This window comes from Cyclopterus lumpus, chromosome 1 (genome assembly GCF_009769545.1).
Source record: "Cyclopterus lumpus isolate fCycLum1 chromosome 1, fCycLum1.pri, whole genome shotgun sequence".
Classification (NCBI taxonomy): domain Eukaryota; kingdom Metazoa; phylum Chordata; class Actinopteri; order Perciformes; family Cyclopteridae; genus Cyclopterus; species Cyclopterus lumpus.
The window spans coordinates 8,687,258-8,707,156 of record NC_046966.1 but is presented as its reverse complement, the minus strand read 5'-3'; the positions used below and the strand labels follow the sequence as shown (position 1 = coordinate 8,707,156).

Genomic DNA, 19,899 nt, shown 5'->3' with positions numbered 1-19,899 from the left:
TCACAGTCCCGTTATAGTCGGAGACGTGGGCGCACTTGCTTACTTGGTCTAAAGTTGTCTGTGAGACGGAGTAGTCCTCTATGCTGAGGGCCTCCTTGTTCTCAGAGAGCAGGGAGAAGATGCGGGCGAGGGAGGTGAGGGAGGTGGGCAGCTGGTATTGCAGCATGTTGCGGTGTTTCTCCTTCAGCGTGCTGCCAGGCAGCTCCCGCTCGATGAACTCCATCACCGGCCGAAGGTCTGGGTCTGGGCCAGCAACCCGAAGGATGATGGTGTAGCCATCGCCGAACCTGACAGGAATGCAGCGAAGCACATTTCATTCAACTGAACTTCGGAAGTGACAATCTGATCGAAAATGTCATTTCTCACGCGTGTGAGCTTTCGTGAAGTGCCATCTTGGCAAGTGTCCACACCTGTTTTTGAGATGCTGCACACTGCCCAGACAGCGGAACCTGCCGTTGACCATGATGGCCATTCTGGTGCAAAGTGCCTCACACTCCTCCATGCTGCAAAAAATGACAAAACACAAGGTCAGTCATGTTGCGGTAACCACGTCAATCAACCACACAAATATAGAGTTCCATGAATTGAGAAGAAGTAATCCGGATGGCCAGTCTAACCTGTGAGAGGTCAGGACTACAGATCGTCCTTCTTTGATGATGCTCAGGATTGCGTTCCACAGAGCACGACGGGCTTTAGGATCCATGCCTGTGGTCGGTTCATCCTGTGAACAGGAAGCAACAGACACTCAGCTGCTGCTATGATGTTCTATCACACTGGGTCACACTGCTGCACGGCTTTACACAAAATAACTAATAATGCGTATTTCGTGTAGGTGTGAACATGTTCTACTGACCAGAAAGACGACAGGTGGTCCTCCTATGAGAGCGATGGCAGTAGACAGTTTCCTCATGTTTCCTCCGCTGTAGCTGCCGGCTGACTTGTCCACATACTTGACCAAACCCAGCTTCCGGATGCCCCATTCTGCCACCTAGTGGACAGGATAAATGTTTCATGAGCGTCAGCCATTTTCTTTTTCTTTTGCACATGCATATTGACTGACATATAACAGAGTCTGTTTGTTTATTTGTATAGACCGCCATATCCCGCTTAATGCCTCAGTACAAAAATAGACAAACAAGACTCCAAAAGTAGAGTAATTACATTATAGATAAAAGACCAAATACTTCACGTCATAGTAAATAGAGTAGGCCTATGCATGTGTTTGTTACTGACCTCACAGACTTCCTTCTCAGGCACTCCTCTCAGGATGGCGTAAAACTCGAGGTGCTCTCTGCCGGTCAGCAGGTCGTTGATGGCATCAAACTGAGGACAGTAGCCCATGTTCTGGTGCACCTCATCGATCTCTGTCGTGACACTGAAGTGAGATAAACACAAGAGTATAATTAAGTTCCATGGAAAGAAAAAATATATACATATTTTTAACTAAATGTAGCCTTTTAGTTTATGTTTTCTTCCAATAGAATGAAAGCTAACTCAATTCCCAATCAGCTTTGTTGAAGAACTTTAAACTGCCTTTAATTACGTCATTGGTCCTAAAAAATATCATTGTGCCTTCTACTTCTTGCTAGATGCCCCTGTTGAACAAACTAGAATAATATATGAATCCTTATACAGATGATTGGCTGTATTGTATATTTGGAGAAGGTATGTGTCTTACCTCTTGCCAGCCAGGTAAGCCTCTCCACCGGTGACCATAGAGTCTCCTGTCAGCATTTTAAAGGTGCTGGTTTTCCCTGCCCCATTCACCCCCAGCAAACCGAAGCACTGCAGCAGAAGAGGGACACCGTATGTTTATTTTCACAGGAATATAGACTTTCTTCACTACATTCATTGTATCTGGTGTGTCATCCTCTTACAAAACATATTTTTAAACAATACCCAAACTTTTTTATCTGTACTAAAGAAAGCCCGTGCTTTCCCGGTTTGGAATCACGTCTGCTGCATGCCGTCTGCATCCTACCTCTCCACGGGGGATGCCAACACACAGTCGGTCCACTGCCGGCTTCTGTTTCCTTTTGTAAATCTTGGTGAGCTGTCTGAGCTCCAGGATGTCCGAGTGTCCTCCTCCACTCAGGATTCTCTGTCGCTCTCTGGCCACGTCCTCGTCTTCTTCTCCAATAGGCTTCAGGTGACTAGTGGATGACCTGAAAGGTCACAGGCAGCAAAGGGAGGAGAGGTCACATAAAAGGACAGACTTCACCCAGAGGGGATTCAAAAGCCAGATCTACTTATTTTGAGATGTAATGTTTAAGTTATGGACACTGTGTCATAAGTATGACTCTGGATCGAAGGTTGTATCATGTGTATCGAAGGTTTCCCCACCTGGCCTTGAAGAAGAAGTGGTACTGAATGAGGACGGTGATGCAGAAGAAGATCACGCCCTCTATGGCCATTGCAAACAGGTTCTTTCCCACCATGTCCCAGGCCAGAGGGGAGCGGAACCGGTTTTCACCTACAGAGACACAACCACAGCCAGAGAACATTTAGAAAATGTATATTACGTCCCTTGTCAAAACAAAATCAGGATGCATTTGTTGGTTGTAGTGGGCACAAGAGGTCTGCTGTAATTACCAAATCTCTCCAAAGCGTCTGCCATAGCCTGATTCTTCACCATGTCAATCAGCCCTCTGCCCAGACAGAAGTGAGGGAAGATGAGGAACACGTTCTTCAGGATGTCGTTGATGCCACCAATTTCCTTAAAAGGGAACAAAGTGAATATTGACAGTTAATATTCAGTCGTGAGGGGTAAAGCATTCAATCAATCATTTCTAAGTTTGCATTCAAAAGCATCTCTCTCTCTACATACTCTTGAATCAACACAAAATCAAACTATTGCTACTCTTCACTGAATCAAAATGAGTTGGAGACATCATTTACATTGCTTCCAAACAGCTCCAGTACAAATGTGGCGACGCTGCCGTTGATCCCGATCAGTATGTTAACACTGGTGAGAACCACGTAGGCCGTGCTGGGGATCTTGAAGAAGAACGAGGCTGGGTACATCAGAGGGGTGATCGACCATCTGGAGGGAGAAACAAAAGATCTTTTTAGATTAGCAGAGGTGAGAGAATTAGAGAAAGGAAGAGAACAAACTAGGCGCGTGTCAAATTTACCCGTAGAACAGCAGCAGCAGCGCCAGCACAGGCAGATTGGTGGTGGACACGTAGGCGTCTTGTTGGAAACACATGAAGATAATGATGACCAGTGTGGCCGGGACGATGTAGTTACACTGCAAGAGGGAAAGAGAAAGAGGGTGAACAACAGTGTTACGCTTCCTTTCTATCAAGACAATAGCTTTATATTTAGACTTTCATCAATGGGGCTCAGTGTCCAGCTCCACTGAAACGTCTTACCATGTCCCAGACAAAGTTGGCCAGCCAATAGAGTAAAGGCTGCACTCCACTGATGAACTGCATGTGTTTGGCCTTGTTCACTCTCTCCTGGATGAGGAAGACCACAAAACTGGCAGGGACAAAGGACATGGCGAAGATCACGCAGATGGAAACCAGCACATCGACCGACGTCGTCATCCTGAGAACGGAGCGAAAGAAGACGTGAGAATGACAGGCGATGTCTCTTGGAAAGGGCCAAAGACGTGCTATCACATTAGAAGTGCAAGAAAGTCCTTTAATACTCACAATGCGACCTGTGACAGCTGCTCCTTGGTGAGGTTGAGCGGGTGATTGGCGGCAGTGATGCCAAACTTCGTGGGGTCTTGGTCGGCTTGCAGACTCGCCCGCAGGATGCCGTTGTTCATCACATTGAGGAAAGAGCCGATGCTGTGCCAGCCTTTGTTGTTGAACCAGATCTGGAAATAGAGAGGCGCATAAGTTTCTCTAACCTAAAAATACAAAGCAGCCTGGAACTACAGTTCTGTGATCAGCTGTGTGTCACAAGTCTGCATGGGACTAAAAAGGACAGTATGTCTTTGTGCCTCATACAACCTCATATAACACTCTTCCCAAAATAGTAAGCGTTCCCCTCTACTCTACAGTCTCTTTCATCAGGGCTTCTTTTTAGTCATTTTCTCACAAAAACACTTAGGTTTTGATCTTTCCATTGTGTTTTCTATTTTTGTGGTGAAATTGTGAAGCTCACTAAGTTAGCTGCTGTGCATGAAATCATTACCCATCTGCCTAAAATGTTCGTCATTAACATTGTTCACAACAAAGACGAGTTGATACAAATAAAGAGAAACACACAGTATGTGTAATCCATGAATAGGAGCACCCAAAACGGTATGGAGGGAATCTGTGCATCTTATTAATCAGCCATTATTGAGCACACAATATGAATAGAGTGGATGAAATAGATAGTATCATAATTTGGTGAGGGAGGCTTGAAGGTAACCTGAAGAGCCACGTGTTGTTGTATAACCAGTGTGTGTGTGTGTGTGTGTGCGCTAACCTTGACATTATTCTTGGTGTCCAACCCTTGTATAAAACTGGAAAGACTGTGAAAGAACCGATCCGCTGCAGTTCCCTGGAGGGTGAGAGGGAGAAAGTCTTCTTTAGCACATGGATAAACTCTCCCTGTTCAAACCAGTAATGTAGTGGTAGTTAGTAGACACATGTTTGCTGGTGCATTAGTTTAGTGCAGTGTGTAAAACAGTGATGTAATGTCTTACTCTCTCCAGACGGAAACGCTTCGTCAGTTGAGCGATCGCTTCATCAATGTCTTCTGTGTGGGCCATGAGCGGAGAACTCCTGGCGCCCAGTGAGAATCCACCGTATCTGTGGAGAGCGCAATCATTTTACCCTCAGTGAAGGACACAGCGGAGAGGCACTCAGTTCACCATTATCGAGCAGTTAGCTCAAGATGGATTGTGTCTGATAATGTACCTGAACTCGTTGACCCAAATCTTGTTCTTCAGGCTGGAAGAGAAGATGTTTTTAATTAAATGAAACATAATACATACAAGGATTTAAGAATTAGAACCAATTCAAGAGTGCCAAAGCAATGTCAGTGGAGTGTTACCTCTTGCCAATGATCTGAGCGTAGGTTTTAACCAGATAGTCAGAGACGTTTCGGCCAGTCAAATTCTGAAGAGTGTCTTTTTCGCTGATTTTCATCTGCACACACAAAAAGAAAAAAATAAATTAACATTTGTTATATTTGTGGGTATTTGGTCTTTGCCCTTGTAATTGTCGATTGATTAACACTTCAGTTTTGACTTTTATTAATTGTGTAGTGTCGCCAACCTGAGGTGGTGGGAGTCCCCCAGCGCCAGCAGGACACTCAGGAAGCATCCTCTTGCGTCCTCCACAGCTGCACTCACACATGGGAGAGGGATCCTCCATGGACCAGTTGCCTCTGTCGAACATGTCCCTCACACTTTGAGAGACTTCTGGGACCGACCACTCATCCTCTACTGCTGTACAGGGAGTCTCCCTGGAGCACAGAGATAAGAGTCACATCTCCAATGTATGCTTGTGTATGAACTGCCATATTTGTGTTTTTATTTTCCTTATTGGATGTTTTCTTTTTTCTTAACACTCACGGTATGGGTTGTCCTTCCATGCAGCGCGTTCCAAATCCTGCGTTTTCTGTGAGAGCTCCTAGTAGTTTGTTGATATGAGGGTCCTCAGGTAAGTCATTACTACAAACACACACAGAACCCATTGCCTTTAATATCACATGGCATTAACTCACTTTCTTGGAAATACACAAACAAATCATCACAAACCAATGATATTTAACAACCAGTTGGCTAGCTCCTATCATTGTGTTAGGACTGAAGACAGGTGCAATCATCTGAACGTCTACTAATAATAGATTGACATTTAGAATAGTTTTATTATCAATTTCTGACACCACGACTCTCTACTTGTACTTTTATTATGAAGTATATTTTTTCAAAAGGCGGTGCTCAGCACAGTTTTAGCAGTTGCTGAGTTTGAACCCCTCAGTTAGGTCATATGTGCAACCCTTAGTGCATTTAGGTAATCTTTTACATATTTAATGAGTTGTGCACTTTGTAGATGGAAATAACACGTTTCTTTGGAAAATGTGCTTTTTGGACAAAGAATCCCAGACATAAAGAACGGTATCTCACCTGATGAAGGTAAACTGCTCCCCGTACATGCTGTGATCCAGAGTCAGACTTGGGTACTTTCCAAACGGAGGGACAATCAGGCTGAAGACCAGAGCAATACACACAAACACCGCTGGAAGAACAATCTGAAAAGAAAAATCACATCATGACGATTCAATTTCAATACAACTGACACACCTCAGAAGTACTGTTTCACTCTCACAGGCGGGAGATTGTTATGGAAGACTCTTTATTAACAATATTTGCTAAATAGCATCAGCATACCTGAGCAAAGAAGCCTTTCCTGGAGCGCCGAGCGTAGAGGAATCGTTTCCAGAGTAGTGCAATAAACTGCTGCCTCTTCAGACTCCAGCCTTTGACCTGGAACGAGCCTTTGCCATCAGTTCCACTGAGCAAGTCGGTCTCTCGGGATTCTGGACACAGATGACACAAATGAGCAAACTCATCTCGTCTGTGTCCTGATTCTGCAATATTGCTTTGCAACATGAGTCTTCAAAGAGAAACTGCACTTTTTCCCCATTAAAATCTTAATTTTCTATACATATATTTGTTGAAATACACCTTCGGGTGAAAACTAAGGGTAAAAGCAATGATAGCAACAATACTGCCGTTATCATTGCACTGCATGCTGGGCAGTGCAGTTCTATCTGGGTCACCTTCTGAGTCGTTGAAATCAAAGTCGTCCTCGGTGAAGGGCTTCAGGCAGCTCTGGTGGTCTCCAAATGCATGATGGCGACGGGTCCTGGTCGGCACGACTCCATCTGCAGCCACACGAGGGTCAACATGTTACTTTTGAGGTTCAAGTCTTCTATTTTGTATGAAGGTAACCCCCACAATAATCCAGTCACCTAAAAGCAAGCACTGATGCTGCTAATATACGTTTAAAACAAGAGTGTATCAGGGTTTATATAGTACAGATGTGTTTAGCTGCTGTGAATCTTTAAAAGGGATTATAAATCTCACCTGAGAGCTCAACAGCGTCTACTCCACTGTCCTCAGCCACTTTCAAGAAAATCTGCAGAGTTGGAGAAATCACAATTTCACAATTTGGCAGAAGAATCAGATTGTTGTCCGTTTCATTCGACTTTTGACAGTGTTTACTATGAAAGGCCCACTTGGACCAGCTGCTCCTTACCTCCTCCAGGGTGGTATCAGATATTCCATAGCTGGATATTCCCAGGTCGGTAAGTCTGTCATCCAGCTCGTGGAAGAGCTCGACAAAGGCTCCGTCTTTAGCTGACTGATAGGGCAAGACATAAGTGATTTCATGGCCAACGTCCTCAACCAGGCGAGCCTCGTGGACATGCTTGAATATCAGGTTGGAGATGAGGGACACATCTGTAGTGAAGAAAGCGTGAGAGGTTGGTGAGAGGAAATGATAAAACATCAACATCACATACATACAGTACATACATACACATACATGTATATCAACATCTTAATTTTACAGGAATATACGCTTTAAAGGTTTTTCAGTTCTCACCAATGGTGGTGGTTTCACTCTCTGGTTCGCTGCCCAGACCAGCATCTGAACTGCTCTCTGATACAGCGTCCTGCTGAACCACAGACAAAGAGGGTAAACATTCACCTTTTTAAGTTAAAAACACTGTAAAGGAGAAGACTTCTCTTGTATCTTTTAAAAACCTGCGTTCTCTGCAACAGCTCTCGTACCTTCTCCGGCTTCTTGCTGTAGGACACGGTGCTGGCAGAATTCCTGCAGGACTGAAGTGCCAAGTCGTAGTCTCTCTTGACTAGGGTCAGGTAGTAGCCCGTGCCCAGTTGGGTCTTTAGGAAGAGCGAGGAGCCCACGCAGCACAGCTTGCCGTGGGAAATGATGGCGATGCGGTCACCCAGGATGTCGGCCTCGTCCATGTGATGAGTGGACAGGATGATGGTGCGGCCTGGTGAGCAACAGAGGGACACGGTCAGTTTACAAACGACAGGATTTGTAACTGTTACCATCTGTACAACTGTTCGTGGTATTTACCTTGTCTGTATTTAAGCAGCAGGTCCCAGATGCCCCTGCGTGCGTAGGGATCGACTCCGGCCGTAGGTTCATCCAGGATCACAACCTTTGAGCCCCCGACAAAAGCCAGAGCCACGGACAGTTTCCTCTGCATCCCTCCTACGAAGACAACAGGGAGACAAGACCGTTTTCAAAAACACCATCGAACATGGAAATCTCTCTGAATAACATGACTTGTGAAACAAATAAAAGGTCAAATAATTAAAAACAGTCGAACTGACCGGAGAGCGTGCTGGTGCGGGAATCTCGTTTGTGAGGCAGTCCGACATCGTTCACAATTTGTTCCATCTCGGCCTTCACCTTGTCCTCCGGCAGCCCCTTCAGACGGGCGTAGAACCAGATGTGTTCCTCCACCGTCAGCCTGGATTACAGCAAACCAACCAGTTACCAAATGCACAAGAATGCTACAAGCGTGCAAAGAATGCAGTCTTTGTTGCTGCTGTATACGTACATGCTGAAAAGTACGTTGTGTTGGGGGCAGACGCCCAGATTCTGCCGGATGGTGCTGAGCTCACTGCGGATGTCCTTGCCGTGGATGTAGGCTGTGCCAGATGTGGGTGGGAACAACCCCGTCAGGATTGACCTATAAGACAGCAGGGAGGCACACAACAATCACCATCAATGGCTGTCTCAACGGAGTAGATTTTTCCTGATGAACAGCAGACCATGTGTGTATAATCTTACATGGTCGTGGTCTTGCCAGCTCCATTGTGGCCGAGGAAGGAGGTTATCTGTCCTTTATAGAACCTCAGGGACAGTCCGTCCACAGCCAGCTTTTTTCCATGGCTGTAGACCTTCACCAGATTCTCGATGTAAACACCTGGCTCTATGTGGCTCGGCTCCTCCTCGATACACACAGCTGTGGATACAAAAAAAACAACAAGGACGGCATTTAATTAAGGACATAAACTGAGATTTGATAGGACACATGAAGAGGATCATCCATCTGCATTTTATATCACTGATGGTTTTATTCCTGAAAATTCCTCCCTAAACAGAAAGAGCAATAAATAGTAAAGATGATGATTGTGATTTGTACCTTCAGCGTTGCCCTTCTTTGACAGAGGGGTGGACATGTTGGTGTTCTCTTTCTCTCCACACCAGTATGTCTTAGTGAAAGGGAAGTACCAAGGCCTGGGGATCCCATACTGACCTGGAATAGAGGGAATATTTTCAGTACTGTCCATCAAAAATAACTAACTATTTAACTGCATATCATCATTTAGGCATGTTACGGAAACAATACCACAATTGTAAACCACATCCACGACTCACCAGGGAACACAGATTCGATGTACCAGGTCATTATTCCGTAGAGCACCGCGTCAAACAGCATGAGGGAGATCGAGGTGGTCAGGTTGTAGTTGTCCCCCTCCAGAGGGCTGGCCAGCAGGTTGGACCACTGGATGCCGACCCCTTGCTCCTCAAACAGGGCAAAGTACTCACAGCCAAAACCGAACGCCACAGGAGACAGCAGACTCTGTGAGAAGGACAAAGAAGCCGGAGTTTAGCGGACACAGAAAAATAACTGGATACAACACTCAACACGTGCAATTTATATTCAAATGTGCATAGTTCAACTTCTCCCACACACCACAATAACTTTTGCTCCAAAGCCAATGTAGTCTTGCCAGGCGACACACAGCACGTAGGGCAGGTAGAGCGTGAAGTATATGATGCCCCCGCAGGCAGCTGCCAGGTTGGCACGAGAGAACAGAGTGCTGATAAGGAAGCACTGCATGATGGTTACAATGCCGAAGGATCCCAGGAAAAGGAACACAACGCCTGGGTCACTGTAAGGCAGCAGGTTTCCCATCTGAAAAGGGCGGCAGGGGGGGGATTAATTCAATTGTTTCACAGTTACAGAGTTATGATATCATTTGTTTTCCACAATATGCTGACATCCCTGCATAACGACAAAGTGTGTGATCACACTATGGGCGTGTCTATGGCAAGACCGACCTTCAATAACAGCACCAGCAAGCCGGCGCTGATCAGGAGGGGGATCAAGCTGCTGATGAACCAGCTGAGCCACAGGATGCCGTTGTTCAGCCCCATGATCCTCATGGTCTCTTTGAGCCGGGCCTCCTTCTCGTACACCACGCCCTTGATTATAATGGCTACCGAGTACATCCACGCCAGAGTCATGAAGAGAGGCATCGACCGACTCATCACCCGCAGGAAACTGAGGAAAATAAAAAGGGGAAAATTGGTGATGCATGGTTTAAACTCACTTGACAGTGAAAGTTGCAATAATACTCTTGCACTGCACATTGGCCACTTACATGTCATCAACATAGCAGGGGTAGGGCATCTGCTGAATGTAGACGCCTGTCTTCTCCTTGGTGCCAGTGATGGCTCTGATGATTCCATGCTCAATAACGTCCTGCAGGTAAGAAAATCCGCCCCAGACATATCGAAGGTCCTCGAAGGGGTCTGCCCTGGGACCGGGGTCCCAATAGCTGCAAAGCAAAATGAAAAATCAGCAAGATTATTTAAAAAAAAAAACTAAAATCTGCAAAGGGTCTGTCATTCAATAATAGTCGGGGCGCAGCTTCTTACCCGTCTTTAATCTTGTTTGTCCTCTCCACGTTATCAATGTCCATGCGGATCTTATAGTTGACGTTGGGAGGCAAGTCAGTGCTGTTGCTATGGGCGATGTCAGGAAACACGATTCCAGCCCAGAACTTCTGGTTGTTCAGAAGACCCATGGACTTGTTGACCAGTCTCTCCTCATTAGCGACAGGCTCCAGCTTGTCTAGGTTCACACACTGAGCAGGAAGAGAGAGGAGGGCACGTTTTACTCTCAAAGTATGACCAGGCATGAAGTAGCATTTGCATGAGGTGGTGTGGGGTCTAAATGGTGCACGAAGGTCTTTGTCACACAGTTAAAGAAGGATGGAAAACAAAAACATGCATGTTATGACTTCTTTTCTAAGAGAGAAAGAAGTAAATGAGTCTCGAGCTTTATCTCCCCAACAGCTGATTGTCCTAATTGTGTTTTGTTTACGTTACTCTGAATAAGAGAATCTCTTGAGTACCAGACCCTCTGGGGGTCCGACTTTTAATAGGTCGGGGGGAAAGAAGAAAATCATGAAAGTCCTGCTCACATAATCAAATGCTTTCCTCAGATATATTGCTCAGTATCTGAAAATAACAGTGAACTTGATATCCTATTACACAACCTCGTACAGATTAGCCTCTCGCATAGCTGACATAAGCTGAATTATACCGCACGTTACATGTCTCCATAAGGTGAGGGAGTCGGTCAGTGGGTTGTTTGCAGTGTTGTTAAACTGAATATAGTTTAAATAATTAGTCTGACATCTAATTGACCTCAAGTTGTGGTTTAAAATTCCCTCTGTTGAATCGGTTCATAGTTTTCTCATTATCTTGCGTTATGGTTAGAAGATCAGTTCATCATTAATTGTCTGTGTCTTCGGTTTATGGATGGAAAAAACATCATCACTCATTTAGCAAATCTGATCACTAGAGGTCACATCATTAAATATTTAGAGGAGCGCCACAAGGCTATTAGTCCACATTTACCACTGAACCTTTAGAAGTGTATTCTATAGGACTCTCAATGAAGAAATTCCCTTACATGGACACGCATGCCAACGATTCCCTCTGCAACAGACATTGATTAACATTTGGCAGGAGTTAGGGGTGCTTGTTGATCGCTTAAGGCTTGGTCTGGCACACTGACCCAAAATGCAGAGACAGGGAGCAGTGACAAACTCAGCATGACAATGATTTGATTTGGTGAGGGAAGGAAGGGGAAAGAACATTTGATTTCAAGGCTTTTAATAGTTGCGCCGGTTTCTAAATGCAGTTCAAAATAAATAAAAAAACAATGGAATAATGGAAGATGTTGTAATGCGATGACCTATTTGGGCAATTAGCATTTAACCTGTTTCCCCACTAGGTTTCGACCTAAACAGAAGATATTGGGTAACAGCTACTTTACAGACACAACTTTAAGACCCATACAAATATGGACAACAAGGATAGCTACGCAATGATATCATTTCCCTCGTCTGCATATGCAGAATGAATTCGTCATGTGAAAATATCGTAACGTAAAAGCTTGGTTTGGTATTTTATGCACTGGATGAGTTTCCTGTAAAAACTGACTTCCCATTTCCCCCCCCCACACACACACACACACTGCTTTGGCAGGACATTCCAGTGGTGTGCGCTGGAGTCCAGCATCCTGCACTAACACACTAACCTCCATGAAGCGCGAGATGGTCTGGATGGCCTGGTCGGTTTCATTGAAGACGTCTCTCCAGGTATAAGCGGATCCTGCAGGTCTTTGGTCCTCTGAGACCTTCATCAGGAAGGCCGACACATCTGACACACGCCACTCAGTCCCACTGAGCTGGGCATTGAAGAACGCGGAACTGGCGTTATTCTGGAGCAGCGTCTGCAAAGAGGAAGGTTTATATTGTTTATTAGAGACAGTCAATGTGCAATTACTTAATATGATAAAGAACACCTAAAATAATATAGAGGCTGCAGATACACGTTTACAGGTGGCTCAAGTCTCCCTGTCAGTCTTCTGGAGCTGTAAAAGGTGTGTGAAACCATAGTCCCTTGCCTTTAGGCTTGTTTGTCTCTTTATTATTATTATTATCCAGTGTTTGTGTATCAGTTTGTGTGGCTTGTCGTTAAATGTCTCAGCAAAAGAGCTTATATGTGAAGATATTTTTCAGTATCATCTTTCACCACTAGATGGAAGTGGTAATTTATCCAGGACACATGGAGTAGAGGCAAAAACAAACACATGCTAAGCCAGGAGGAGCCATGTTATGAACTATATGCAACCTGAAACAGACTTTTTAAATGGATCATTCTGCTAGAGTGACTGTCATTTTATACTCGTACATCTATTTCTAGATCAAGTAGTTCTGTGTGCAAGAAACACTTGATGTGCTTGTCCTTGCGTGATGTGAGCAGAGTAACGGCAAATTGTTGAAATGAGCACGAACCGGGTTTGCTTTATGGTTTCAAACTGCTGCCGGAACCACATTTTAATATCACGCTGAAAATCCTTTAAAGCTTTGTTTGAATTAATCAAGTTTTTATGGTTGACCTGAACTTGTTGGCCCTTTCGGTTGAATTGTCTGTCTGCACATTAGTTTCACTCTGACATTTACCCAAAAAGAGAAATATTGACTTCTCTTGGCCTGTGGCCTCTTTTTCCACAGTTACAAGTCATTTTATCAACCTGTGAACCCACAACAGGATATTATCTGACATAAAGGGTCAGACTTTTGTTAATATAGTCAGAACATGGCCCCATTCTACAGCAGGCTGGTTGGTGCACTTTACAGAAGCTTCACATCAGACACAACATTATATTAAAATCCCAGAGATGCACAGATAACTGTTTTAAACCCCCTCTTGTAAACAGGAAGAGGGTCGAGAACACGGCTCTGTGTGTGTGTGTGTGTGTGTGTGTGTGTGTGTGTGTGTGTGTGTGTGTGTTGGCAGCATCTCACTCACCCTGACCATGTCCATTTCCTCGCCATTTTCCATGAAGTTCCAGAATTTGGGCCTCATCTCCTCCCACATCCCTCCGAGGTCCCTCAGCACGCTGAACTCCTGGAAGGTCTTATTCACCTGCAACGCACACAAACAAGCTCAGACATATTTCATTCAGGATTCTGATGGGGGTTCACAGAGATGAGGGGCCTTTTAGTACCTCATGGATGATTCTCTGTGTAGCGGGAGTATCTGGCGTGTACAGGATCTTCCCCATGAGCAGAGGCTTCAGAGCTCTCCAGATCATCCTGGAAATGGGGCTGGACTCCAGGCTGCGCATCATTTTGTTACAGTAGGGAGCTGGAAAATAAACACACACACACATTTTGAGTTTTGAACATCGTCCGTCTTCTATGGTAAATTAACAAGGACTTGTGATGAAAGTACAAAATGTGTTTTTTGTTGTTTCTGGTAGTTTGGACTCTTACTGGAAGAGTTGTCGTAAGCTGAGAGGGGATCACTGTCGCTGCTGTTGCCTTGGTTTCCAAACAGGGCCTTGTAGTTGTTGTCCTCGTACCAGTTGAGAGACTTGATTTTGAGGCCGCCTCCCTCGGGGTGTCCGCAGACGATACGCGACACAGCCTGGTACATCTGGTTTGGAGAGCCTGTGGCATTTACGGTTAGATACAGGATCTCCTTACGCATGTCCTTCCAACTGTTCATACTGGCAAGCTGGAGGGAGAGACACAAGCAGGAACGTTAGCATGATGAAGGCTGTAAGTCAGTAAATATATCCTTTTAGGGCCACACTTTGATACAAATACACAGACACATTTCCCAGACCCATAATGCTCATTTTAGATGAAACATATTCATCTTTAAACCACCAAACAATCTAATATCCAATTCATTAATACTCTCATTCTGGGATATGTGGCTGTCGGTGTCTTTTACTGTCGTGCTTTGACGTACAATATCGTACATGAATTATGAAAACTTGTACTTATTAACAAAGGAGAACTTAGCAGAGAACAATTTCGGTCAGGGATTTATATCTCGCTCAGGTCTGTGAAATTAGTCCTTGATGAAATCAGCCTCCAGCAAGAGATCAAGGTCTTTCTGTACCGTTCACGAGGCCGCTGAACGCACTGCCTGTCATATCTGCTCCATGTGTCGCCACATCTGTATTCAAACTTGCTGTGCACATGCTTCTTCCTTCTGGGTATCTCATGTGTCTCGTGTACTGTAACTCGTGTAGTGTGAGAAGTGTTAATAATATGGCTATCACCTGTCACAACAGAGGCAGCTTATCCGAACCCTGTGCGTGTGTGTGTGTGCGTGCGTGTGTGTGTGTGTGCGTGTGTGTGTGTGTGTGTGGTATTTATAGTGGTCAAATGGAGACACTTAGCCTTCTGCCTGAATAAGATCTATGTAACTGCTATCCCTAGTCCCATTTTTTTCTCCCCGTGTCTGTGCATGTGCATTTCTCTCTAGAGGAGACGTTATTATACCCTTTCTTACATAAAAAAAGTGTCCGATTATGGACGGTCATGAAATGTCTTAAAGCGCATAAGTATTGTGCTGTATTCACTCGTGTCATTAGGTTTTACATCTCCACTCTGCAGCTGTTTCTTTATCACAAAATCCTCAGTGCTGAAGGCTCGGGGGCAGTGCAGCACTCTTGCCTTGTTATCACGATACAAAATACTTGTACAGCTCCTCCTCAACTACAACAGTCCTAGTATACTCCCACTATATTTGTTTTATTTTCTTGAGACAATTGCTCGCCATTGGCACAAACTTGAACATTAAATTCTGTGGTCTTGTTGACAACAACCACAAAACGTGTTCCTCTCGCCTCAGGAGAAACTGCCCTTGATAGAGTATCAACATCAGCTATCAAGTCAGCGTTATGTGAGGCTGAAGGGAGCAGGGCGTTCATTTTGGTTCACAGCGGTTACTACAGGTCAAGAGACAAGTTGCCACTAGTTCTCCGTCGATGACTCGACACTGGAGATGCATATGCAATTATGTCATCAACTCGTGATTTAGGAAGGCGAGGAGGGGTTTTGTGTTTTTTTGTGTGCAAGTAAAACAAAGAAAGGGCAAAAGAAGAGGGGAACTTTTGTTGCCCAGGCGTGAACCGCAGGAGGTTACACGGGCTTACGATCAGCTCAAGCTCCGAGTGTGAAGGACGGAGAGAATATCACACCTTTTCCTGAGGTGAATATGGGAGGAGGTGAGAGATAGACGACAGAAGCTGAGAGCCAAAGAAAGAAAGGGAGACCATAGGAGGTTGCATCAAAGCAGGAGGTAGAAATGAGTGCAGAAGGTGCAAGAACAAAGAGAGGTTACTATCGGTCGTTCTCCTAATAGCCAAACATCCGCAGGCTCCATAAGTAGAGCGCCATTATACTGACAATTGCTACTGTGTACTCTGCAAACAGACATGCACGCACAAAACACATTAATGGGCGGACACGCTTCAAGACAGTTCTGTTGACTGTGTCATTTAAAATAAGCTGTCCAGTCTGCAGCATGTAATTCTTATTCTGCCCGTCAACAAGAAATTCAACACTGCTTTCCGACAAAGCAAAAGTGAGACTGAGAGAAATGTTGCATCTCAGATCACACACACAAACACGCTCTCTCACTCTCACTGCGCACGCGCGCAGGCACACACACACACACACACACACACACACACACACACACACACACACACACACACACACACACACACACACACACACACACACACACACACACACACACACACACACACACACACACACACACACACACACACACACACACACACACACACACACACACACACACACACACACACACACACACACACACACACACACACACACACACACACACACACACACACACACTCTCTCTCTCTCTCTCTCTCTCTCTGTGGCCACATCAAACCGCCTCCTTCCTGCCCTTTCACATGCAAAGAACTGGGTGCCATGTGTGTGCTGTGTTGGACTGGGTGCATATCTGTATATGGTTTTCTTGTGAGGCTGTCTGTGTTTGTTAATGCCTTGACAAGGTTGTGGGGTGTGCATATGCACTCGTTACAAATGTTCTTGCAAGTACACGTCTTCAACTTTTCATAGCCAGAGACTACTGTAGCTGCAAAAAACACCACTGACGTGTTAAGTATAATACGTTTTTTATACGACCGTGTGTTGCGTCTGTGCAACCGACTGTGCCTGCTAAAAATGTGTGTTGGTTCTGTGCGAGTGCGTATTAATCTTTCCTGTGCTGAAAACGCATATTTTGCGTGACTGAATATGCGTGTCATTTCCCTCAGGATGAGTCCCATGTTAACTTGGGTGACTGGGTGAGAAATAGACACAGACAGACAGACAGACACAGACATTGTCCGAGAGAAACCTCGTAGCGTCTGTATGAGGTTACTAAAGTTCAAGTTTCCATTCCAGCACACTGCTATTTAGACCAGAGCAGCTCAGGAGGCCAATTATATATAGAAATAACATGAAGTAATACCTTTTAAATATATCTCAACTAGGTTGTGACCTGAATATTCTCAGGATATTCTAGGATTAGTTGGTCACTCCTGCTCTATTGAACAATAGTAACCCACACAAAACAGGAAAACAACAATACACTGATCAATGAAGATGAAGTGGTATATTTCTACGTGATGACAGTGATCGGGTTACGAGACAGAGAGGTTACTAGAGTTTATTCACACACTCTCCACCGCTCCGCTAAGCAACCTCTTAAGCTACTTAGGGCAAACAATACAAAGAAGATAAATGTCACTAATGTTTCCGAGAAGCACGTTGATTAAATCAGTTAGCATGCATTTGTTAGGCTTGCATGGTGAAGAAAGAAATTACCTTTTATATTTTACCATCAGTTCAGTTTAAGATACTGTAATCGTATGGGAATGAGGGGGAGTCCAGATTATTAGGAGGTTCAATCTCTGCACTTTCAGCCTTCTGAGCTAAACAGAATAATCTACTTATAAACAGAGAAAAGGGTTAAGGAGACTAACGCAATTAATTAGGATTTAGTAAGAATAGATTTAGGAGCATAGATGGCTGTTGAGCTATATGGATGAGAAGAAACAGGTGCAACTAAACTTGTTTCAGACGGACTGGGACCAAAGTGTTCTTGATGCTTGTAACGTAGAATCATGCTGGTTTATTCTGAGCTGTCAAAGTAAAGTAAGTAGCATTTGGAATATATACAAAATTGTATTTAGCTTTTCCTTGACTAGTGAAAAGACATTTTGAAAATGCGTCACTGTAATTCTTTTTGCCTACAGGGATAACATTCTTCATGAGTTCATGCTTGTTAATCATTGCCCTCCTACGCAGTGTCAAGAACTCAAAAATGAACTTCATATGATGGACGGAGGATAAAAAAAACAGTGAAGGCTGCGACATTTGTAGTTGAGGACCGAAGAAAAGACGAGCTCACTGATGTTTACAGCTGCTGAGACAGGAAGCGCCGTGCACGCACACGTACTCCCCCCCCCCACACACACACACGCACACACACACGCACACACACACACACACGCACGCACACGCACGCACACACACGCAGCTGGGTGTATGTTTTGCCAACTCAGCAGAGCATGAGCCTGAGAGAAAGGGTGTTGTGTTGTGCGCGTGCGTATGCAGCCCCTCCCCTCTCTTTCTCCCTTGGCTTAGGTCTGGCATGCGAGTGTGTGTGAGCATGTGATCCTTCACTGTGTGCGTATGTGAGACTACGAAGACAGTGCACCTGGTTGTATGCTGAGGAAGGCTATCGACGCCACGATTTCACGCGGCGCGTTCTTATTTAGGCTGCAGCAAGATGTATGATTTCCATCTTCAGGCAGAAAAGCAATCTCAGGTGGAATCTCACCTCAAACTCGAATCACTGCCTTGTGGTCAAGTTGCAGTTTCACATTTATGTCTGATCAAAACTCACTCACTCCTCTCAAGATATTTGTGTGAAATTGTCAAAACTGAATTCTTGAGTTCTGACCAAAAAACGGGTGTAGTGTGATCACAGTGACCTTGGAATGCTCAGTGATTCTTGAGGCGTGCGGGACAGTTTTTTAAGAAATTCCCTCGGCGTATCTTGAGATATCATGTTTAAGAAAATGGGGAAAATGAACAAACCGAAAACATAATGCCTGCTGCCACACAAGCATAAAAAGGGGGAATGTGATCCAGAGAAAAGCCAAGCCCCCGGTGGTAGAACAAAGCCCCTATTAACATGGCTGAATGTTGAAATGTAAGACTCATGTCGACACATAATGGCCGGCTGACCTGGAGGATGGATTTCCCCCGTTTGCCTTTTCTTTGATATTGACATAAAGATTACCGGCTTTGCTCTTTGCTCCTGTTAAACCCATGCAGTACTTCTTTCTTTGTATGACTTCTATGAAATTGCAGACATATATGTTTTTATATTGGGAATATGGCCCTGCCCCAACCTGTACTACTACATGTGACTTGTGTGTAAATACATTACTTCACCGAGAGCTCATTCTAGGTAAGGATTGATTTTAAATGTTACTACTGGAGGCTGAACTTTGGAAGTAAATATTCCAGTCATCCTTTGTAAATGTTATAAAGTTGTGTTCTTTATTTGTGTGTGTGTGTGTGTGTGTGTGTGTGTGTGTGTGTGTGTGTGTGTGTGTGTGTGTGTGTTGTATCTACCTCCACGGCCAATGCTCCCAGGCTCTCCAGAAGATTGTCGGTTGCAGCTGAGACTTCCTGAACAACTTTGGGGTCTGACTTCACATCCTTCTGTTAGACAGAAAATAACATCTTTACTAAGCAGCTGAGATTTACACTGTATTGTTGGTTCCTTTGCACAATTAATACATCCTGAAAAAATACATACGATGAAACTGCAAAAATGTAACAAAATGTATGTTTATTTAAAATGATCTTTATGTTCCTATTTCCTAGTTATCATCCATTACTCTCTTAACAGCTATACTATCTTCTATATTTTATTAATTTAAACACTTTACAATTAAAGATGAAGGTGAGATGGGGAGGTAAAGGAGAAATGGGAGCGAAAGAAGAACAGCAACATTGGGTTCAAAGGTGAACGGAGAGGCATTGCGAGAAAGAACAGGTCACCGTAACTTTGAAAACTTCCTCTGTTCCCATCGGTCAACGTGTGTGTGTATGTGTGTGTGTGTGTGTGTGTGTGTGTGTGTTCTCGTCTATCATTCTAAGCTGTCAGCTGCTGGATGCCTGACACCCGATAGAGCGCGGGTGTCGCTGAAGACGGAACAGCCATCTAAGAA

At 44.6% G+C, this 19,899-nt stretch overlaps 1 protein-coding gene across 3 annotated transcripts in view; it reads right to left on the bottom strand.

Moving 5' to 3' along the window:
• Window positions 1-19,899, bottom strand: part of LOC117729716 (phospholipid-transporting ATPase ABCA1-like) — a 36,391-nt gene that overhangs the window by 2,557 nt on the left and 13,935 nt on the right. For 2 of the 3 annotated variants that reach the window (XM_034531041.1, XM_034531051.1), the window contains exons 8-48: window positions 19,298-19,387; window positions 14,081-14,324; window positions 13,813-13,952; window positions 13,614-13,730; window positions 12,337-12,531; window positions 10,665-10,873; window positions 10,388-10,564; window positions 10,065-10,287; window positions 9,697-9,918; window positions 9,378-9,582; window positions 9,142-9,255; window positions 8,787-8,961; window positions 8,554-8,685; window positions 8,324-8,463; window positions 8,064-8,201; window positions 7,748-7,977; window positions 7,560-7,632; window positions 7,212-7,414; window positions 7,040-7,091; window positions 6,733-6,837; window positions 6,341-6,489; window positions 6,077-6,201; window positions 5,522-5,620; window positions 5,223-5,412; window positions 4,999-5,093; window positions 4,863-4,895; window positions 4,649-4,754; window positions 4,429-4,503; window positions 3,660-3,829; window positions 3,375-3,552; window positions 3,135-3,250; window positions 2,899-3,043; window positions 2,593-2,716; window positions 2,344-2,473; window positions 1,982-2,165; window positions 1,679-1,785; window positions 1,234-1,375; window positions 854-988; window positions 618-721; window positions 411-503; window positions 44-287 (exon numbers count right to left, since the gene is read on the bottom strand). In XM_034531041.1, coding sequence (XP_034386932.1) covers window positions 44-287; window positions 411-503; window positions 618-721; window positions 854-988; window positions 1,234-1,375; window positions 1,679-1,785; window positions 1,982-2,165; window positions 2,344-2,473; window positions 2,593-2,716; window positions 2,899-3,043; window positions 3,135-3,250; window positions 3,375-3,552; window positions 3,660-3,829; window positions 4,429-4,503; window positions 4,649-4,754; window positions 4,863-4,895; window positions 4,999-5,093; window positions 5,223-5,412; window positions 5,522-5,620; window positions 6,077-6,201; window positions 6,341-6,489; window positions 6,733-6,837; window positions 7,040-7,091; window positions 7,212-7,414; window positions 7,560-7,632; window positions 7,748-7,977; window positions 8,064-8,201; window positions 8,324-8,463; window positions 8,554-8,685; window positions 8,787-8,961; window positions 9,142-9,255; window positions 9,378-9,582; window positions 9,697-9,918; window positions 10,065-10,287; window positions 10,388-10,564; window positions 10,665-10,873; window positions 12,337-12,531; window positions 13,614-13,730; window positions 13,813-13,952; window positions 14,081-14,324; window positions 19,298-19,387 — 5,928 coding nt within the window. The remainder of the gene's footprint in view (window positions 1-43; window positions 288-410; window positions 504-617; window positions 722-853; window positions 989-1,233; window positions 1,376-1,678; window positions 1,786-1,981; window positions 2,166-2,343; window positions 2,474-2,592; window positions 2,717-2,898; window positions 3,044-3,134; window positions 3,251-3,374; window positions 3,553-3,659; window positions 3,830-4,428; window positions 4,504-4,648; window positions 4,755-4,862; window positions 4,896-4,998; window positions 5,094-5,222; window positions 5,413-5,521; window positions 5,621-6,076; window positions 6,202-6,340; window positions 6,490-6,732; window positions 6,838-7,039; window positions 7,092-7,211; window positions 7,415-7,559; window positions 7,633-7,747; window positions 7,978-8,063; window positions 8,202-8,323; window positions 8,464-8,553; window positions 8,686-8,786; window positions 8,962-9,141; window positions 9,256-9,377; window positions 9,583-9,696; window positions 9,919-10,064; window positions 10,288-10,387; window positions 10,565-10,664; window positions 10,874-12,336; window positions 12,532-13,613; window positions 13,731-13,812; window positions 13,953-14,080; window positions 14,325-19,297; window positions 19,388-19,899) is intronic. The other variant, XM_034531059.1, reaches the window with a different exon arrangement.